Source organism: Drosophila serrata, unplaced genomic scaffold, assembly GCF_035046125.1.
Source record: "Drosophila serrata isolate PLE 108 unplaced genomic scaffold, ASM3504612v1 contig_376, whole genome shotgun sequence".
NCBI classification, from domain to species: Eukaryota; Metazoa; Arthropoda; class Insecta; order Diptera; family Drosophilidae; genus Drosophila; species Drosophila serrata.
In genome coordinates, this window is record NW_028257274.1 from 349,109 (window position 1) to 368,457 (window position 19,349).

General features: G+C 38.6%; 5 protein-coding genes across 16 annotated transcripts; 2 read left to right on the forward strand and 3 right to left on the reverse strand.

Moving 5' to 3' along the window:
* Nucleotides 1-41: 41 nt before the first annotated feature.
* stac (C2 and C2B_Munc13-like domain-containing protein staccato) lies at nt 42-8,470 on the reverse strand. 4 transcript variants are annotated; one of them, XM_020962125.2, is made up of 15 exons: nt 8,143-8,470; nt 6,686-6,959; nt 4,292-4,632; nt 4,192-4,239; nt 3,281-3,440; nt 2,408-3,222; nt 2,131-2,345; nt 1,793-2,070; nt 1,647-1,734; nt 1,505-1,578; nt 1,079-1,444; nt 752-1,012; nt 521-690; nt 285-463; nt 42-222 (listed from the first exon to the last, which is right to left on the reverse strand). In XM_020962125.2, the coding sequence occupies exons 1-15, from the start codon at nt 8,196-8,198 to the stop codon at nt 131-133; spliced, it is 3,417 nt and encodes a 1,138-aa protein (XP_020817784.2). In that variant the 5' UTR covers nt 8,199-8,470; the 3' UTR covers nt 42-130. The 4 variants fall into 4 exon arrangements, with proteins under 4 accessions (XP_020817784.2, XP_020817783.2, XP_020817787.1 ...); XM_020962124.2 differs by lacking the exon at nt 8,143-8,470 and adding an exon at nt 7,463-7,742; XM_020962128.2 differs by lacking the exons at nt 6,686-6,959; nt 8,143-8,470 and adding an exon at nt 5,334-5,872.
* Nucleotides 8,060-9,657, forward strand: LOC110191313 (transforming growth factor beta regulator 1). The gene is made up of 3 exons (XM_020962132.2): nt 8,060-8,253; nt 8,485-8,655; nt 8,810-9,657. The coding sequence occupies exons 2-3, from the start codon at nt 8,593-8,595 to the stop codon at nt 9,563-9,565; spliced, it is 819 nt and encodes a 272-aa protein (XP_020817791.2). The 5' UTR covers nt 8,060-8,253; nt 8,485-8,592; the 3' UTR covers nt 9,566-9,657.
* Nucleotides 9,658-10,005: 348 nt separating this feature from the next.
* LOC110191120 (uncharacterized) lies at nt 10,006-11,316 on the forward strand. The gene is made up of 3 exons (XM_020961869.2): nt 10,006-10,538; nt 10,720-10,866; nt 10,928-11,316. Exons 1-3 carry the CDS (start codon nt 10,395-10,397, stop codon nt 11,189-11,191), a joined length of 555 nt encoding a protein of 184 aa, XP_020817528.2. The 5' UTR covers nt 10,006-10,394; the 3' UTR covers nt 11,192-11,316.
* Nucleotides 11,317-13,504: 2,188 nt separating this feature from the next.
* LOC110190860 (uncharacterized) lies at nt 13,505-17,209 on the reverse strand. 8 transcript variants are annotated; one of them, XM_086839471.1, is made up of 4 exons: nt 16,712-17,175; nt 15,975-16,189; nt 15,102-15,462; nt 13,505-14,155 (listed from the first exon to the last, which is right to left on the reverse strand). In XM_086839471.1, the coding sequence occupies exons 3-4, from the start codon at nt 15,336-15,338 to the stop codon at nt 14,003-14,005; spliced, it is 390 nt and encodes a 129-aa protein (XP_086695597.1). In that variant the 5' UTR covers nt 15,339-15,462; nt 15,975-16,189; nt 16,712-17,175; the 3' UTR covers nt 13,505-14,002. The 8 variants fall into 8 exon arrangements, with proteins under 8 accessions (XP_086695597.1, XP_086695598.1, XP_086695600.1 ...); XM_086839472.1 differs by having other exon boundaries at nt 16,823-17,173; XM_086839474.1 differs by lacking the exon at nt 15,975-16,189 and having other exon boundaries at nt 16,823-17,209.
* A 258-nt stretch (nt 17,210-17,467) lies between these two features.
* On the reverse strand, nt 17,468-19,308 carry LOC110190859 (protein disulfide-isomerase A4). 2 transcript variants are annotated; one of them, XM_086839467.1, is made up of 6 exons: nt 19,042-19,308; nt 18,583-18,913; nt 18,327-18,488; nt 18,138-18,266; nt 18,020-18,049; nt 17,468-17,651 (listed from the first exon to the last, which is right to left on the reverse strand). In XM_086839467.1, exons 1-5 carry the CDS (start codon nt 19,172-19,174, stop codon nt 18,040-18,042), a joined length of 765 nt encoding a protein of 254 aa, XP_086695593.1. In that variant the 5' UTR covers nt 19,175-19,308; the 3' UTR covers nt 17,468-17,651; nt 18,020-18,039. The 2 variants fall into 2 exon arrangements, with proteins under 2 accessions (XP_086695593.1, XP_020817168.2); XM_020961509.2 differs by lacking the exon at nt 18,020-18,049.
* Between the last annotated feature and the right edge of the window lie 41 nt (nt 19,309-19,349).

Here is a 19,349-nt window from a genome sequence, read left to right on the forward strand (position 1 = left end):
ATATTATTTTTAAAATTTTCTGTCCATTCAAAAATCGAAAGTTTTTAACTTAAATCTCTTTAAAAAATATAAAAATATATTTTTATTGCTTTTTGTTTACAACAATATATATATTTTTTTTTATAATTGTTTAAGAAAATGATCTGTTCTTTAGTTTTTTCAGGAATTCCTTGGCTTGTTTATCACCTAATCTGTATTCCAGGGCTCGCAGGGAATCGGAATCTTCAAAATAAATTAAATGTTTAATTACATTTGAACATTTTTAAACTAATTACAGTAGTTACCTGTGTACTCTGGCCTGGATAAATTCATCATTATTTGCTCGCCTTGTAGTGCATCGAGATCGCCAAATGAAATATAGCATTCTGCTATATATTGACTGGACATTCCGAATAGATCTTTATCCTTGATACTGAATACTATCAGGCTGTTCTTGGCATTGCGCTGATGCTCACTCAAGTTTCTGTGGCAGGTTGAAACTATAATCTTTGTTTTGTTTAAATAAAAAATAACTACTTACATACGAAACTCCTGATCGTAAAGGGGAAAACAATTCTTGTTATGAACGTTAGTTTTCACTGGCGATAAATCATTAAATCGACTTGTGGGCATGAAACTGGCTTTGACAAATGAATCCACCAGACCATTTGAATCCATGGAGAGCAGGTTGCGTGCATTTAAAATAGTTAACTTTGAAAAATAAAGAACTTATTAGGGTTTATTTATAACAAATAAATATATAATCGCTTACCAATAAACCGTATTCAGTTAACTGAGCCATCACTGTGAGTTGGCCAAAGGGAGACGAGTCTTGGCTCTTTTGGTTCTCCAATCGCTCCATATAATACTGATGAATAAGATCTGCTGTTTCCATGGAATAAAGCTCCAGTCTACTCTGAATATTTGACAGAATCTTCACGTCCGAGGACGCAATGTTGCCCATTTTGAAGCAATCAATCATGGTCTGCAGGGTGTTGTTTAAATTCTGAAAGAATGCTGGCGGTCGTCGTTTCTAGAATATAAAAAGAATTTAAATTGTTTAACTGCTAGTTGGTAAAAACAAGATAAATACACCCACATCGAGATTGGATTGTATAAGGTCATACATTATTATGGATAACTCTGACCAAATGGCGTCTAGTATTCTGCCAAAGTTAACTTCGTTGAGGGAATCGTATAACGTGGTTAGTGAACCCTCCAAATACATCATCAGCTGTTCCATGGAGTTGGAGTCCTTGGCGAGCACTTCCGCACCCTCGGCAAGGTAACGTTTAATCGGTGGTGCCATTTTTCGGGCCACAATCTCAATGAGTTCGACGATTTGATTGCGTTCCGTGTCCAGTGCATTTTCAATGACAGTTTTGATAGTCGTAGCGCATCGTTCAGCCTCCAAATTTGTCCGATATTCTCCCAATCTCTTAATAATATCATCTATGTTGAGTTCCTAGTGTAAAAAGTGGATATTTTTTAGCATCGATATAAGTTCATCCATAGTTAGACCTACCTTTATAAAGGAAGGTAAGCTCTGACGTATGTAATCCATATTATTAATGGCTATGCACCATTCTTCCGACAAAACTATTGATTAAATAAACCAAATATTTTAACTTAATTAATGTAAATAGAAATGTTAGTGATTTACTTACCAAAATTCTTATTATTATCACCCAAGTGAATATTTTCAACCCGTCGTGACATTTGCTGAGCATAAAATATGCAACATCTACACAGATCCTGAAAATAAAATATATATAAACTTAAAAAGAACATTACCCAATACTTTTCTACTTACGTTAACAATCTTGGCTACAAATATGTACGAACCCTCGACTTCTGGCCAGTCGAGCTGTTGCCAAAAGATCTTAATTTGGTAGAATATGGATAGGGTATCCACAGCCGAAGAACTGTATTTCACGGTCTCATCGACTGCCTTAAGCTGATCCAAATCAATAGCCTTTTGAATACGATTTAAAGCCTTAATTATGGATATATCTAGCCAGTGGGTAACTCCTCTCTCGAACCAAGGGTAGAAGCTGGCCAATTCCAAGGTCTCAGAGCACATCGATTCACCTAAAATATAAATAAAGTAATATAAATTCAACAAAGGGAAGAGTTTTTCTAAGATTTTACCCAGTTGGACGTATCGCTTGAGTATTAAGTAGACTTCAAAGAGCGTCGTTCCCATATTCACATTCTCAATATTGGGCAGATACTCGAATTGATCGTCTGGCACATCCAATCTCTTAATGTTATTGCACACTTCTATAATAATTGATTTACAAATCTCGGCCAGTTTTGAGTCATAAAAAATGTAGAGTATTGCGGAATAGTTGAGTTGAATTTTGCTAAAAATATTAAATCAAATTAATTATTAATATTTAATATATATACTTAGAAAGCAACTTACTGGTAAAATAGTTTGTCAAAGTACTCCATTCCACGCTGAAGGTCAGAGCGCACCATTTGTATAAGTCTTATAATGTACTGCAGCTTATCGTCGTCTGTTTCATGGTTCTTGGACTGCCTGCTGCCCTCGACTATATGCTCCAGCCATTCCTTCGTCCCGGTATTTATAGCGTCTATAATGGCAGTGTCTATATTGCACGTTTCCTCGGTGTCGTTCAGCCAGCCGTACACCGATTTGGGGAATATGTCTATACTCTCCGGCACCTCGAACTCCTTGATTTTTTTTAGAATATCCAGAACCTCGTTGAGTGCCCTTATAATGTTCTTCTCACTCGTGTTTCGGGACCTTAATTTCCGCAGTACGGCAAAGCAGGAGGGCAGGAGCCGCCTTACTCCATCCCAAAATGTTTTCACATCCTCGGAGTCATTCTGAAGGCCATTGATCACCGGCACCAGCACATCCAGAATCGAATTGAAAAGCGTAAAATTAAGCTTGTGCGTTTCATGGATAGTGCTGTAGGCGTGCCACTGACTAAGGGCGCAGTCAAACGGCGTTAGTCCACTCTGAGCAGCATGCTGGGAGCGAATGAGCTCGGCGTTTGGACTGAACTTGCCGCTCCACCAATAGTTGGCCACCTGTGACGTTTCCAGTTCGTACATTAGCAGGAGTTTCAGCAGATTCTTGTGCTCCTGCACGGCCACGCTCTTATTCTTCTCCGCACTCAAGGCTAGGTTCACAAGAAGCGATCCGCGACTCCGACCCTTGCTGCCCTTTTCCAGATTATACCAGACGGTAAGACCTGAGACGGGTATGCTCTAAAAAAATAAGATTTTATGATTTTGATGTATAAATAATAATACTTATAGTCCATACCTTTAGTGTGATTGCAGCTCTGCCTATTAACTCGTTATCATGCTTTCCCGAGGAAGCTGTCACGGCTATTTCCTTCATCAACTTGCTGAGTCCCTTTACGCCCTTGACATCCAATATTTTGTTGACCTTTTCCTTGACAGTTTCCGCGGCATCAAAGTCCCTGAAACAGATTTAATACATAATATTATATTTATATTTCAGATTTAACTTAGAATAAACTAATGTACATGCTAATTTTAACTACAAAACTAATTTTCTTACTTAAAATCATGGATACAAATATTTCTAAATTATAAGAAACAAGATAGGAAACTAACTTCGTGAAACCGAAGTTTAAATACCCTTGCAGTTTAAATTATAGGATCTTGTCGGAAAGCGATTATACCAAAAGCTTAACATATTAGCAATCTTAGAATACATATTTATCGGTATCAAATTTAAAAACCTCATAACTAAGTCAAAAAATCATTAATTTTAATTCCCACGTTAGTTTTTATTACGTAAATAAATCTGCATTCCTATTTTACAATTTAAAGAAATTAAAATTTTTGTCAAATTTTGATCATTTTAACGATGGAACCCCTTATAAAGTTTCGAAAGTTTGGAAAAAATTAAATTGTTGTCAGATATAGCTAGATCGACTCGACTGTTCATGTTGGTCAATAATAAATTATAATTAATTAATTTATAGGGTCGGAAATGGCTCCTTCACAGCTATATGAGCTTTTGAGTAAAATTATAATACCCTGCAAGGGTATAAAATAATAGTTTTTTAGATGCCATACCTTCTTTATAGTGTGGTTCACACCATAAACCTAAAATTCCTCGTAATGTGATTTCATAAAGCTAGATATCTTGACTTAAATGAGTGCATTTTTAAGAGATATTTTTTAAATCAAAGTCAATCTTACCAGACTTCAACAATAAGGACTTCATCCCGGGCATTTTCGGCAATAGGCCTAAAAAGAATTATAATTAATATATTACCATCTCCTTAAATCAGAAACTTACAGTGAAAAGTGCTCCTCCCAGATAGGATTCAATGTGGCGGGCTTAACCGATGAGTTATAACGATGGGAACCATTCGATTCCAGGTAAAGAGTTACGAACGGATCTGAGAGACCATTGGAATCCTTGGACAACAAGTTTTCGGCCTTGATTATCTCCACATTTAATCGAACATTGGGCGGTTCCTTGAGCCTGGCTGCCTCGCTAATTTCCAAATGCGTAGAATTCGGAATTTTGAATGCATCCTGGACGAACTCAACCAGACTGCCAGTGCACTCATCATTGTTTTCACAGCCAATATTGTTGTAGATTTCGAATAATATCTCCTCGTACAAGTCTGTAACCTAAAAGAAGAGTAAAAGTAAAGAAATTAGCTGAAATGTTGCACCAAACACTCCCAAAATCCCTTAAAGACAAATTTAAAAAAAAGTATCTGTGACGAAAGCCACATTTAGCAGAGCATTTTAATTTGAATTGATTAAAAATAGAATTCAATTAATTTCCTAAAGGTCAAAGCTTGAGTAAATATCAGCAAATTCCAGTAATCGGAAATGTTTGCAAAAACTGAAATACGTCATCAGGAAAATGCGGAAAACCAGACACAGCTGATGTCATACTGGACTCCCCTCTAAAGTATAATAGTTTAGGAATTCTAGAAAACATAAATATTGACTCAGCAAAAACCACAAATCAATCTTCCAATAAATTGATGTACTTTTTAAAAGGAAAGCACACAAGTTGGTGCCCAGAACTAGTCCATAAATTATGTTTTCTTCAGTTTCAATTACGGACAATCCTCAAACACAAAACGTTCTGTATTTGCCAAAAATGCAAAGTGTGTATATTTAAAATTCAGAAATATTAACTCGAATGACTCAACAACAATCTCATATCAATGAACTTATACAATCGCTTCGCTTTGTTTACCTAGGCAATGAGAATAAACACATAATAATATTAAAAAAAAAACTTTCAGAGTCTGCGTCGGATGTTCATTATGGAACAGAAAACACCTGGCACATCTCACTAGGTGACTTCTACTTACGGTCATCGAATGGCAAACCTCCTTTGCATGGGAGTCAAGTAAATGCTTATGGACACCCCGAAAATGCCGACTTGAGATGCTCCCATTTCGGTTCAATATTCGTCTCTGTATTGGCTCTTTCAGCGATTGCATCGAGGATGCCTTTATCGGCAGTCGGTTCTCCTCGCATCCGGTCCGGGAGCGGGATCTATTGAGGCTATTGGTTTTCGAACTATGGTTTGACGGGTTTTGGGAACCGAACTTGCTCAGAACACGTGGCAACGACAGGTAGCTCATGTTCAACGGTTGCAACTAACTAACTGATCAGTCCACTAAATTGTGTGTGTGTTCTTAACAATTGCTGGGAAAACTTTTGGCACAAAACAATCCGGAATGGACATGGACGACGCACATATCTGAGAACGCGAAGAGAACGGATAATCACGGACACTGTATCGATCTAGAAGGAGGCACTCCGTCGTCCACTCCCAACCGCTTGAGCAAAGAGTCTGTATCTAAGTACTTTACGGTCAGCGTCCGGTCTCGAAAATCTTGGCAATATCCGAAATATCTTGACGTTGACCATGAGATAAAAAGTGTATGCTGCTCTCAATTCGATTTAAATAGTCGAGTGTATTCGTGCATATGTACACGGCGGTTGGGCAGTGTCTGTGAGCAATAATAAGGCGATCTTAAGAGAAAATGTTTTATTTTTGGATACCCGAAAGGAAAAAGCTCAAGGTGGTAATGAAAAATACATTTTCTAAAGTACATTAAGCTTTTCTCCCCATTCAATTGGCCAGCCCCGAGCGAATGTTTGCCCTTTTCGCAGCCAGTGCTTGTTTATGCTGTCAGTATACATTATTGAGTCTGTTTACACGGTCCGCGGGAATAGCCTATAGTTATAGCTTCATTTGTTTATTGCTCGACCGTTTCTATGGACAACCACTTAATTTGCTCAACGGCTCAATTATAAGCAGATACACCTTCCCAGACGGCAAACATGCGAACAGCAAAATGTTGGTATAAGATAAAACATTGCACGACGACGGGCATTGGAATCGCCTAGATCGTTATGCTCCACTGCAACCCAGAGAACTGACCTATCGCGGGATTTCCTAAGCATAGGGGAGGGTCTCGCAATGGCCTACAATGTGACCAGGCCTAGGAGGTTACCATATTCACCATAACTATTCATGGAGAATAATCGGTCCGAGTAACTATAGTAACTAAATTGTGGAATAACAGAAAATGCATTAGTTTCAGGTGTGTCTTTGATTCCAAGTGGAACCTGATCAGTAACTAACCTAATGTGTTCATACATTATAAATTCTAATCTGAATATATATTATATATCCCTAAGGAATACCTACATTCATTACAGGAGCCGAATCCAAAACGCTGGCACTAATATCTTTATCCGAAACTGATGCCGGTTCACTTTCGGTCGTAAAGGTATCCATGCTGGAGCACTCTGGATCCTGGTTAAGTTCAAGTGTGCCATCGGGACTTTCGTCGGCGTCCTCCTCCTCTCCATTTTCACCGAAAGGTGCCAAAGAACTTTTGAGAGGCACTTCCTCAATCTGAGATTTCTGTCGCAAAAGGGCTCCAAACTTTTCAAAGAATCCATCGTCAACATCCTGCAGCCTGTAAGGGTGAACTCAATTAGTAAAAGTAAATAATACCTTGTGATATTCTATATTTGCATTTTTAAGTTGCCGAAGCTATTATCGCCTTTTTTGTTAGAGTCTAATTATTCAAGTAATTAGTCATTATTGTGTATGAATAGTATTAGAATAAATATTTGATAATGTTTGCCGGAAAAGTACATTCATTTGTGGATTACTTCAACTCAATGCCGGGTTACAAAATTCCCCGTAACCTGACTCATGTTGCCAATTTTGTGTAGTATATAAAATCGATCTGGGGCTTGGGCTTGGACTGGGATGCCGACCTTACATCACTTTCGTTATTTCACGCACACAGATGATTATCCGACTTTCAAAGATTTCATTTATCTTATGACACACTGTGCTCGTGCTCCATAAATGTTCGTATTATTCGGTGAGATAAACAAACACACATGTCTACGAACAGATGCGAATTTTGAATAATTTTCAATAGGTGTGTGGGTGCTGCATTACTCTTACTGTGTTTCGTGCTCCGTCGGAGGATTCATTTTAAGTTCTTGGAGTTTAAAGAAAAACCCCTTCCACATTTGTTCCTCGTCCATGTTTTAGGCTGTTTGTTTAGTATCCAAGGAGCAGCACACAGAATCCAACAAGTGTCAGCGGAGTGCAAAAACATACTAACGGCTTTATAATGCCGAACAAACGATGTGATTCATAAAGCTTCTCTCCGACGTAGATTTTTCTCAGTGGCATTTCGCACGCTCTTCCGTACACACTAGCACACATCATATTTACCTATGTACATACATATATAAATTCGTATGTTTGTGGGCTCACACTAACATTTGCCGAAAGAAAGGAAGGGGGGAGAAACGATGAAACAAACATACCTACACTTGCTTGTTACCATGGTGATCAATGGGTTTTTTTTCGGGCCTATATTATTGTTTATATTTTAAAAGAAATCCCCCTTTTGGAAATGCATTTAATTAGATTAGATTGGAAATTAGATAGATTAAACCATAGGTTCCATTCAAGAATGGCTTCTTTGACACACACACAGTTGCAGAAAACTGTTAGGGCTAGTTTGTGAGTGTGGTAACCTACCATGCAGACAGGTTCTTCTACGCAATATAGCCAACGGTTGTTAGTTTTCTTAGCAGTTAAAAACCTTTTGGAACATATTTATTTGTATTTACCTTAATTTCTCGAATATCCTTGCTTCTGAGCGCCAGAATTTACCCTTTTTCAGCATAACTATGTCCTTTGCAAGGTTGTTATTATGCGAGTTTTCATTAGATTGCGATTAGGTAAATGGGAACTTTTGAACTCCTCAACGCTTGACACCTATTTTTGCATTAAATAGACGCCACACACTTTGGCATGTGCAAATATTTGAAGTGACATTTTTTAAATTTAATTTTAACAAATCAATCAAGATTAGATAGTGATGTTTGCTTTTGTAAATAAATAAAAATACCGAAACTAAATTTGTCGTATTATTTCTCGAAATTTTAATACCAAACTGTTTTTATCGATAGCTTGAATCAAGAAACCCTGCAGTCCGATAACCAAAACAAACCAACGTCAACAACATCACTCTTCACGACGTCGGTGGTTTTTTCGCTATATTTATAAATTAAAAAACCATGAATTTAAAGTATAAGCGGCGGTACGAAAGCCTTAAGCGCTCCATTAAGAGTTATCTGCTGGTAAGTGACAACAAACCACGATATAATGGCATATTTAATGTCAAAATTCGTTCACTTAGCACGATGTATAAACATACATACATATGTACATACATAATCACTGTAGCTGCTTAGATCAATCTATTTTACTAATTATTTTTGTGTTATTTAATAGGAAAACGCCTCCCTCACCGATGAGATTTGTCACCTCCAGGCCGAGTTGTCGCGGTCTAGAAGCCAGAGGCTGTACTTGATTGAACGGCTGATGTTTCACGAGGGCCTGGAAAAACCAAACAGTTCACGCCCTGGTGTAACCAATGGAAAAATCGAGGCGACTGAAAATAGTGGATCAGCGAAGAAAAACAAGCCGGTGGTTGTGCAAAAGAAATCCAGCGAGGATAAACCCAAAAGTGTGGCTATCGTACGGAAAAAGAAGTCTGCGTTTCCCATGAACCTGAACAGTATATTGCTGCACTCTCTGGGCGAGATAATATCGGTTAATCCTAACTTTCACAACGAGAATTGGATCTATCCAGTTGGCTATGTGGCAACCAGAATCTACGCACATCCAAAGGACCCGCGGAAGAAATGCGTATTCACCTGCAAAATTTTGAATAACGCTGGAATCCCGCAGTTTCAAATAATTCCCGATAATGACTTGGACGGAGTGTTCTTTGGCGAAAGTGCGAATACCTGTCATATGGAACTTTTGAACACCATCCAGAGATCGCCAAATGTAAAAGTTAAAATACCTTTTGAGGTCCAAGGCGAGGTTTTTTTTGGATTGTCGAATCAGAAAACCCAGTCGCTTCTTATGGTAGATCCTGGTTTTCCCCTGTGTACAAATTTTAAAAGCTTCTCTATACCAAATAGTAAATCTATAAATAATGCATCTATATCTTTTGAGACACTTCAGGCGTTTCTTACATGATAAGCTGTTTTTTGGTGGAACTAAATTGTACGGTTTTTGAAAGCCCTAGCCCCTAGCTATAAAAATAGAATAAATATATCATACCAGGCTAATACCGTTTCCAAGTTACTATTATTTGTATATCATGAAAACCTTGGATACTAATACTACTATCGGTGTAATATGGACGGAAGTATATTTTTGTTCTAATTCCACATGGTCCACTGCTATTAATAAATGGTAAGCGGTATTTTTGAATGGTTTTTCCTAATATTTGAATAAGGTAATCTCTAGCTAAAGTAAGCTCATTCTATATTGTAATAATTAGCATGACAAATCGCCTAAATTTAATATATTTACTCTTTTTACATTTATTCTGTTCTAATTCCACATGGTCCCTGCCTATTTTCACCAGAAAACATTATGAAAACATTTATTCCTTATGAAAAATGTAGATAAATTTATTTAAGACTTAATTAAATGTAATTTTAACACTCCAAAGCAGAGTTTCAAGCAAACTACGGTTGCAAAATATTTTTGTGTTTCAATTCCACTAAATCATATGGCTTTCACCAGCTGGAAATATGTGCAGCAGAACGGAAAGTGCAATTATCTACTTTTTTATTGAACTATCGAACTGTCTAGGAAGCAACGAAAAACAAGTTGGCAACCTGCCTGCTGCTGTAATCGGAAATACAACCCTTGTGTGGCAACATATGTACACAACACAAATACTATCCGAAAAGTATTAATGCGATATATTTTTGGAAAGTTGTTTTGGTTGGCTCTCTGAATCAACGGATATCGCATCAATTGCAAGGACTTTGGCAGGACAACAAAATAGTCAGCCATGGGTAGCATCGAAAAGGCGTGTATATCCGGATTCCTGTGCCGACTCTGCTCCGAAATGCACCGAACAGTGATACATATTTATGGTGATCATGGCCAACGTCTGTGTCTTGTAGAGAAAATCAACGGCTACCTCCCAATAACCGTGAGTACTGCCAATTATTGGAGTTCCTAGGGGTTGGTGCCATCCATGTGCACAGTCTACCACCTTGGCGTGTGTCCCCGAGAAGCCATTGGGGGAAAGCGGCTTCCGCAAAACAAACCCAACAAATATTTGTTTAAACAATCAGCTCCAAGTAAGTCCTTGTTCTTATACTTTTCAACAGATTTCTCCGACTGATCCCTTGCCAAAAACCATATGCAAAACATGTTTACATCGCGTAGAGCAGCACTATACCCTGTTAATGCGACTTACGCGAATGCGGGAGGAGCGTAAGAATAAGTTACTTGAGTTTAAGCAACGCCGGAATCAGGTGAGTCCTAGCCAAGCAACTAAGTAAAGTATAACATAACCTTCTCCATCTTTGGTTCCAGACGAATCCCTCGAGTTCCAGCGTGGAAGCCTCAGATGAGGAGGACCAAGCGTCGCCAGGGACCCGCAAAGAGACTCGTGGGGAGACAGATATTGAATCTAGCCAGCAGGCCGAGGACTCCAACAAGCCCAGCCAAGAGACAACAGTGCCCCAACCAAATAGCAGTGACAGTAGCCCTGGACCCAGCAATAGAGACCCTAAAGAGACTGGTACCCGCAGCAGCACAGGCAGCAGCGCAACCACAACCAACCAGGAACTAACGTAGATTATGACTGTTGACCGCGTCTCCGCTCATTGGAACTATATATACGAGTACTTGACTATGTATATAGAGACGTGTGCTTGTGTGTATGTATGTTTAGATTGGAATAAAATAAGCATTTTATTTAATTACTAAGATTTTTTTGAATATAACAAATCGATAAACAGTATGACTGTTACTTTGCGGCTATGTATATGTACATACACATGCCAGCCATTTTAGTATCTTGTTTTCTATTGGTAATAAAGCTGGCTTGAAATAAGTCACCTGGTTACCTGGTTATGCTGTAAATTGTAAAAGCCGGTAATTTAAGGCTTTAATGTTTTCTTGCCTAAAAAGTAAGTTAGTTTTTGCCACTATCATAAGGTACTTGGCTTATTTTCAAACAGAACCCAGAGACAGCCTGTTAATAAAAGTATTTTCAACAAGAAAGGAAGCTAACTTCGGCACGCCGAAGTTTATATACCCTTGCAGATAGAACTATGACTTAGAATCCCAACAATATAAATTATATTTATTTGTGTTAAAAAACAATGAAGTAATACCTGCTTTCATTTCATTCACCTTTACATATTATATTTGCAGTTTTACAGTCACAGATGTGCATTTTTCTCCACATCTAACGATCGTTTGTATGGCACCTATATAATATAGTAGTCCGATTTTCATAAAATTTTACACAAAATTTAAGACTGATATAAAATGGTTATACCTCAAATTTGATGAAAATCTGTTGAAAACTGAAAATGTTATAATTTTTAATTGTCTTAATTTCTCGATTGTTCCTATGGGAGCTATATGATATAGTTGTCCGATTTTCATTAAATTTTATTCAAAATTGGATATATCTTAAATTTTATCAAATTCTGTTGAAAACTGAAATTGTTATAATTTTTTTTGTAAAAATTATCCGATCATTCCTATGGCAGCTATATGATATAGTCGTCCGATCCGGCCCGTTTCGACATATATACGAGTGAGAGTATATAGAAGGCTAACTACAAAGTTTCATTCAGATAGCTTCAAAACTGAGAGACTAGTTTGCGTAGAAACGGACAGACGGACAGACGGACAGAAGGACAGACGGACAGACGGACATGGCTAGATCGACTCGGCTGTTGATCCTGATCAAGAATATATATACTTTATATGGTCGGAGGTGCCTCCTTCACTGCGTTGCAAACTTCTGACTGAAATTATAATACCCTGCAAGGGTATAATAACATGGGGTATCTTCCGAGTCAAATTAGTCCAAAAATATATACTCCAGCCCATCGCTCAACGAGGCATATCCACTTTGTTACCTTAATCTTATCGTTGCTACATTCTTTGAGTATGATGGTAGAAGCAAATTCTTTTCTTTTCTTTTAACGTTTTTGACGATTCGTCTCAGCAGCTGGTTTTCAGCAATCCCTAAACTCTACAACTAAAATTTGGCATAACAAGAAAGGAAGATAACTTCGGCACGCCGAAGTTTATATACCCTTGCAGATAGAACTTCTATGACTTGGAATCCCAACAATATAAATTATATTTATTTGTGTTAAAAAACAATGAAGTAATACCTGCTTTCATTTCATTCACCTTTACATAGCAATTTTACAGTCACAGATGTGCATTTTTCTCCACATTTAACGATCGTTTGTATGGCACCCATGTATATAATATAGTCGTCCGATTTTCATAAAATTTTACACAAAATTTAAGACTGATATAAAATGGCTATACCTCAAATTTGATGAAAATCTGTTGAAAACTGAAAATGTTATAATTTTTAATTGTCTTAATTTCTCGATTGTTCCTAGTGGAGCTATATGATATAGTTGTCCGATTTTCATTAAATTTTATACAAAATTGTAGAGTATAGTAAAATGACTATATCTTAAATTTGATCAAATTCTGTTGAAAACTGAAATTGTTATAATTTTTTTTTGTGAAAATTATCCGATCATTCCTATGGCAGCTATGATATAGTCGTCCGATCCGGCCCGTTCCGACATATATACGAGTGAGAGTATATAGAAGGCTAACTGCAAAGTTTCATTCAGATAGCTTCAAAACTGAGAGACTAGTTTGCGTAGAAACGGACAGACGGACAGAAAGACATGGCTAGATCGACTCGGCTGTTGATCCTGATCAAGAATATATATATTTTATATGGTCGGAGGTGCCTCCTTCACTGCGTTGCAAACTTCTGACTAAAATTATAATACCCTGCAAGGGTATAAAAAAACGGAAAAACTAAAATTTTCTGAAAGCAGAACAAACCTGCTGGATTCCCTTGTTTGCATATCCAAACGTAAAGAATTTTTACACTTGCTGTAGTTCTTTTTCAACTTTAATCGTAATTTAAATACAAGTTAGTGTTGGGACGCAGTGAGGGAACTCTTGTTACATCTTTTTATTGTTTTAGTTTGGTAAGCACATACATACATACATAGGTTGGAAGTTTAACACAAATAGGACATCGTTGAAACATCAAAGGATATTAGCATAAAAGGTTGCCGCTAAACTTATGTGATATGTCTAGTATATAACCCAGGGAACCGAGTCCATTAAAACGTTGTCGCCGTCTGTCTTATGAAATGTTCTTTTTTTTATTGAGCCTAACAATACGCACGAATCGCCGAATACTTAAAATTGTCAATCAGAATGGTATTATGATAACTTAAAAATATCTTGCTTGTCCTATCACTAATGCTTCCTGCCATTTATAGATACACAGGTGGTGGTGGTTTTGCTGTTGGTGGTTGGTGTACGTATGTAGACATTGAAGAAAACACTTGTGCTTGCAAATAGTCGTTGCATCTTAAGTTAATAAACGTAAATTGTTTTAAGTTGCGGCTTCAATTCTGGAGGTATCACTGGAGTGTGTTCCACTTTTCGAGTCACTAAGCGCTTAAACCGTCCACTGAATTGCTTGCGAAAACCTTTAAAGCTGTTTTTATCACTTGCCGCCATCATGTCCTGAAACAAAAGAACCAGAAATTTTTTTATTAGATTGATATAGAAATATAGTACTAAATAACATTATAAAAGTAGGGAAACTTCTTGGAAAAACCTTATCTTGAGCAGTTATAGCGAATTAGCTACGCGTTGCTACTCCGAAAATAGCGAAAGGAACCCATTGTTATCACTAGAAAACCTTTTCAATTCCCTATACTATTTTTATTTTGATGTATGGTTTGCCCTAAGATTAAGTTCAAGACTAGGCCTTTCGATGGATGGTTTCTTTCTTGTTTACTTTGTAAGCTCCCAGTCCGGTTTACGCTTATCGCCAAACTCAAGTTCTACGTCATTCGAATCGTTTTGGAATTCTCGGAATGTATTACTATTCGGAAGCGACCTCCAGGGTTCTTTGAATCCAAAAATTCCCGTAAGCTGATGAGCAAATGTTTTGCTCGAAAAAAACATCTAACAAGGTTAACAATTAAGGTGAAAGTAAAACCCGGAAATTAAAAAAAGCAACAAAGAAAAGATACAAAACGAACTCAGATGGTAACTAAAGATTCGCGGATATCATATCCCACCACTCCAGCAGTCATTCATATTTGCTCAAGTGATCTTTCAGCCGATCTTATCGCTTCCACAATGACCGTTAAAACCGAATCTTATGAATGCTGAATGCGCCCGGTTTATGGCCCATAAATCTACAGTCAAAATGTTCGTAAGTCCGTTCATACTTCCATACATACTAATGATTTAGACGGCAATTGTGTTGGAGTGCAAATAATTTTTGTTTCCTCTTTATCTGCCGCACACAGACACAGACTCAGACACGAGCAAGCCCACACTAGGAGCTCTATACTATATGGGCGGTCACCCGGGGAGTATCTAATAACCGTTACGTCATCCTGCGCCACGATAATCTGCACGGGATAGTTGGGGAACTGGTGATTGGGAGGGCACTTACGGGGCTCAGGCAATTGTAGATGTGCGGAGTTGGCGCCTTCGGGGGGAATGTCCACTCGGTCTCAGCCGCCCTGGGATTCCCGTTGGCGTCGCAAACAGCTGGTGCATTGCTCCGGACAAAGGTGACGCTCTGAGTAGTTGTAGTAGTGGTGGTATTTTTGGCAGGTGTTGATGTCGCTGTTACCGTGGAGGCGATGGATTTGCCCCTGGCCTTTTCCTCGCTCGTTGACTCTTTCATTTTTAAGTGGTCGTCCCAGTAGCGCGTAAAGATATTTTTGGTGTGTACCTCGGTGTGCGTGTTGGAGGAGGTGGAGGAGGAGCTGGTGGTCAGATAGTCGGATACATCACGTTGACAACATTTACTGCGGACAAGACGCATGGTTAATTTCCCAGAAGCAGTAGCGATCGGTTCAGGCTAGTTCATTTCGGAAACTATAGGCTTTTATGTATGACTTTATGTTTAGTTTTAGGTACACGTATCACAGATGGTTGTTTAGCAGCTGCGGAGCTACACGATATGCTATGGATATGGTCATAGTCCAGCCAGCGTACACTGTATCTGAATCTTCAGAGCGGAAGAAGGTATTCGGTATACCAATGTCGCGGCTCGGTTCGCTGCCTTTGTGCCTGAGCTCAGGTAGGCACTCTTGCACGGCGTTACAGCGCGACTAGAATATCGATTTTCTGTACTTGGGCTGCCTTTTTGGGTGGTGAGTTAGTCACTGTCATGATGGCGCTGCCCTGCTGCGCACTATGCTTCCTTTGTGGCGACTGGCTATGCTACGGAGACCGACCTTATGCGACTTATTCCCGACGACGACGAGGTGTATTTTTAGGAATGACACTTTTCATCTTTCACCGCCAATGAACTTACACAATACACTAAGTTCCGCTGTTTTTACGCGATTTTCTAGTCGTCGTGCAGGAGAAAAATGCGATTAATGCTGGCACTCTTCACCACATACATATGGTAGTATGTTTGCACATTTTTAACTGCTTTATACGTGAGTACGCACATGAGGAGTAGTCGACTTCAGTACGGTTTGGCTGGCAACGAGTATCTGAGTATCTTCGGACTCAGCAACTGAACTGAACAAAACCAAAATATTAATCTGACTCATGTGCGCTTGACTACAGGCGAATATATAGCAAGCATTGCCACAGCCGAAATATCAACTCAATTCAATAACGAACAGTGTTGCCAGCTTGGATTATTTGGTGCTAGGTCTAGCATAGTTAAATTATTTATTTTTTAAATATTTTCGTTTTTGAGATATCAATTATTTTATAGATGCATTTTCTTTTTTTGCTGATGGTTTGCGTTTTTCTAATTCAAATGCTTTTCTTGCCGTTCTTCAATACTAAAGCGGAACAAAATTTACTTAATACTTTAAATCCTGTATCCGGACCGAGTTTTTATTGTACTAAAATCAATTTTGTTTAAATTTTAGCTTATTTTTGCTCAGAATAAAGCGATCACCTGGCAACACTGTTTTTGCTGCTCTCTCGATCGCTCTCTCTCACGCTCTTGCCCGTTCTCACTGGCCCATGTACAAGGCACACACTTTATGTATGTACATACATATGTATGTACATATCACTCGTACATACCGACTGCTCTCCCGTTTCAAGACCTTCTGACGTCAAATGACATTTAGTGAGCACCGTTTTTTGCACGAATCGTGTATATAAATAGCAGTGGCTGTGTTTTGAGTGAATTACCCGAGATGCAAATGCAGTATGATAAAAGAATTCCCAGAAGTACGAGCGGCGAAAACCCCAAAAAACGAGAGTCGAGGGGAATGAACGCGAAAATTACGCGTTAAGAAACGAAACGATGTTTCAAATTGAGTGTTCCACGCCAAACTATTATCATCGCACACTGAAATTAATTGGCTAGATTGCTAGCCTCACTCGGCACGGCTGAACGAACGCGCACACACAAATATTTTCGTTCTGTTTAGACCCTAATTAATTGGCTTGTTAAATATTGCGGAATAATAAACTGGAACTCTGGGATCTTTCCGACCACGTATCGATTCCGCCGTTCTGCACGACGATATAAACGTGTCTGCAACTGTTTCTGTTCCGACGTTCCGTTGCAGGGCTGAGGCGTTAGGAATTGCAGTTTTTGCTCGATTCGTTTGGCGCTCACTTTGGTTATTTTTGATTTCAAAAGTTTTTGCTTTTCCTTTTTTATACAAAAATAATAGCCTATTTGATAATTCATCTTCTAGTACACTTTCCCTGGCTAAGGCAACCTGCTTTCCTGTTTCTGCGGTCACTAAACCAAATTTAATCTTACCCTCACAAAAATGTATAACATATTCTTTTTATAATGGACTTTTTTCGAGAAAAGGACTATCATTTTGAAAATATGTGTGTTTACTTAGACTTATTTTTAGTTTTCACTGCTGTTTCCGAACTAAACAGTTTCGTTAATTTTTTAACAAGATATAAAACGGCGACCAATGCGACAATTCCCACCGCCGCCAGCGATTGGATGTTTTCAGCTTTCAAATAACTTTGAAGGGGACCCAAAAAATCGTTTCTGAAAGACATGAGAATTTAAAATTTAGTGCTAATAATTTAAACTTCCAGTTAAAAAATGTTTTTTGGGATTAAAGTCGATCTTCTTGAACCAGGAGCTGTTTTACCACCCGGGGTCCGTATTGATTATAAGTGTTTATATACAAATTAATGATTACGTTATGGATAATTTACAAAGGTTAAGATTAAGATTTGCATTGATATTTTGGATCGTTGTGTAAAATCATATTTGGCGTAATGTTCTTGACTTGACGTTATACGCAACCTTTCACCGGGGCTAGAAACTCATTAATTGTTAAATTAAATAGATTTAAATTATTGAAATTAGTTTGAACTCATATTAATTAATAATTATCTTGGCTCACTTACTAAAGACATGCATGAGTCTCTCACAAATCCCTATAAAATGGTCATAATCGGACTTTATGTTTAACATTCGATCGATGGAGATGTGCAAGAGCAGTTGGAGTTATGGGAAATAACTTACACGGCGCTCGGTATCTCCGGCACTGGCTGAGGATGGCTTTGTGTCAGATATCCCTTCTCCGCGAACTGGACGAAGGCTTCCGGAGTGTACTGTTTGGCCATGTACCTGTACATTTTTCCCTGCCTCAAGCTGTAAGAATGAAGTCATTATAAAACAATTTGCAATACTAATTATTTATGCAGTACTCACAAAATAAAAGCAGGGGATTCCAGGGCACCTAGTCTCTTAGCCGTTGAGATGCCAGATTCCAAGCTGTTCATCCGAGCGATGTTCAGCTTTCGCTTGAGCTTTCCGCCCACGGACTCCCAAACGGCATATAGCCGCTGACAGACGGTACACTCAGCGGAATAGCTAGAAGTGGGCGTAGGTTTAGATACATACTTCGATGTTTTATGGCGCTGCGCTTAGACAACGTCGACCTCAACGCATGACTAATATAGCTTACAAGAAGACAAACCAGTCCCCCGTAGTGGCCCCCGTCGAGGCCTGTGTTAGGTGCTCGAAGTTGTCATCGGATAGCTCTTTAACCGCTGGCTCGAGGTTGTCGTTAAAAAAGTCCAGGATCTCGTCCTCATTCACCTCGCCATGATAAAGGATGGGAATTCCGCGTCTAAAGAACACCAGCGCGGGCTCTTTACTGGGGTCGTAGATGGACACCAGGTTGCTGTCCACCGACTGGACAACAATGGCGGACAAAGTTTCTTTCAACTGCGGATGTATCTTCGAGACCACATTTTCGTACTCAAAGCAGCGCTTGCAATTGTTTTTGTTCGTGGCTGCAATTTATGTACATGTATTAACCATAAAGAGGCGACCAGTAGCTGGTGCAAATACAAACATATCTATTACCACGTAGGCTGGACTTCATTTTTAAGTATGTATGTATTTATGCACATGTACTTACTGAATAAAACCACAACGTTGCTTTCGCCGGTTAGGAGTTGAATCAACTCGGTGTCGTCCACACGCCGCAGCTCCTGGGCACTAACATTACCCAAGCAAAGGCCTACGACAACTATGAATATTAACTGCAGCATTATGTTGCAGCAACAGGTGTTCCAGGTAAGAGAAATCTTAAAGTTGATCACCACAAATCTGATCGGACTTAAAATGAGTATGACCGTAGCTTGACCGCTTAAATATACCAACGGCTTTAAAATATACTAAAATAAACTCAAGTAAAAAATATACTGCAAAAAAAGTTGTAACGGA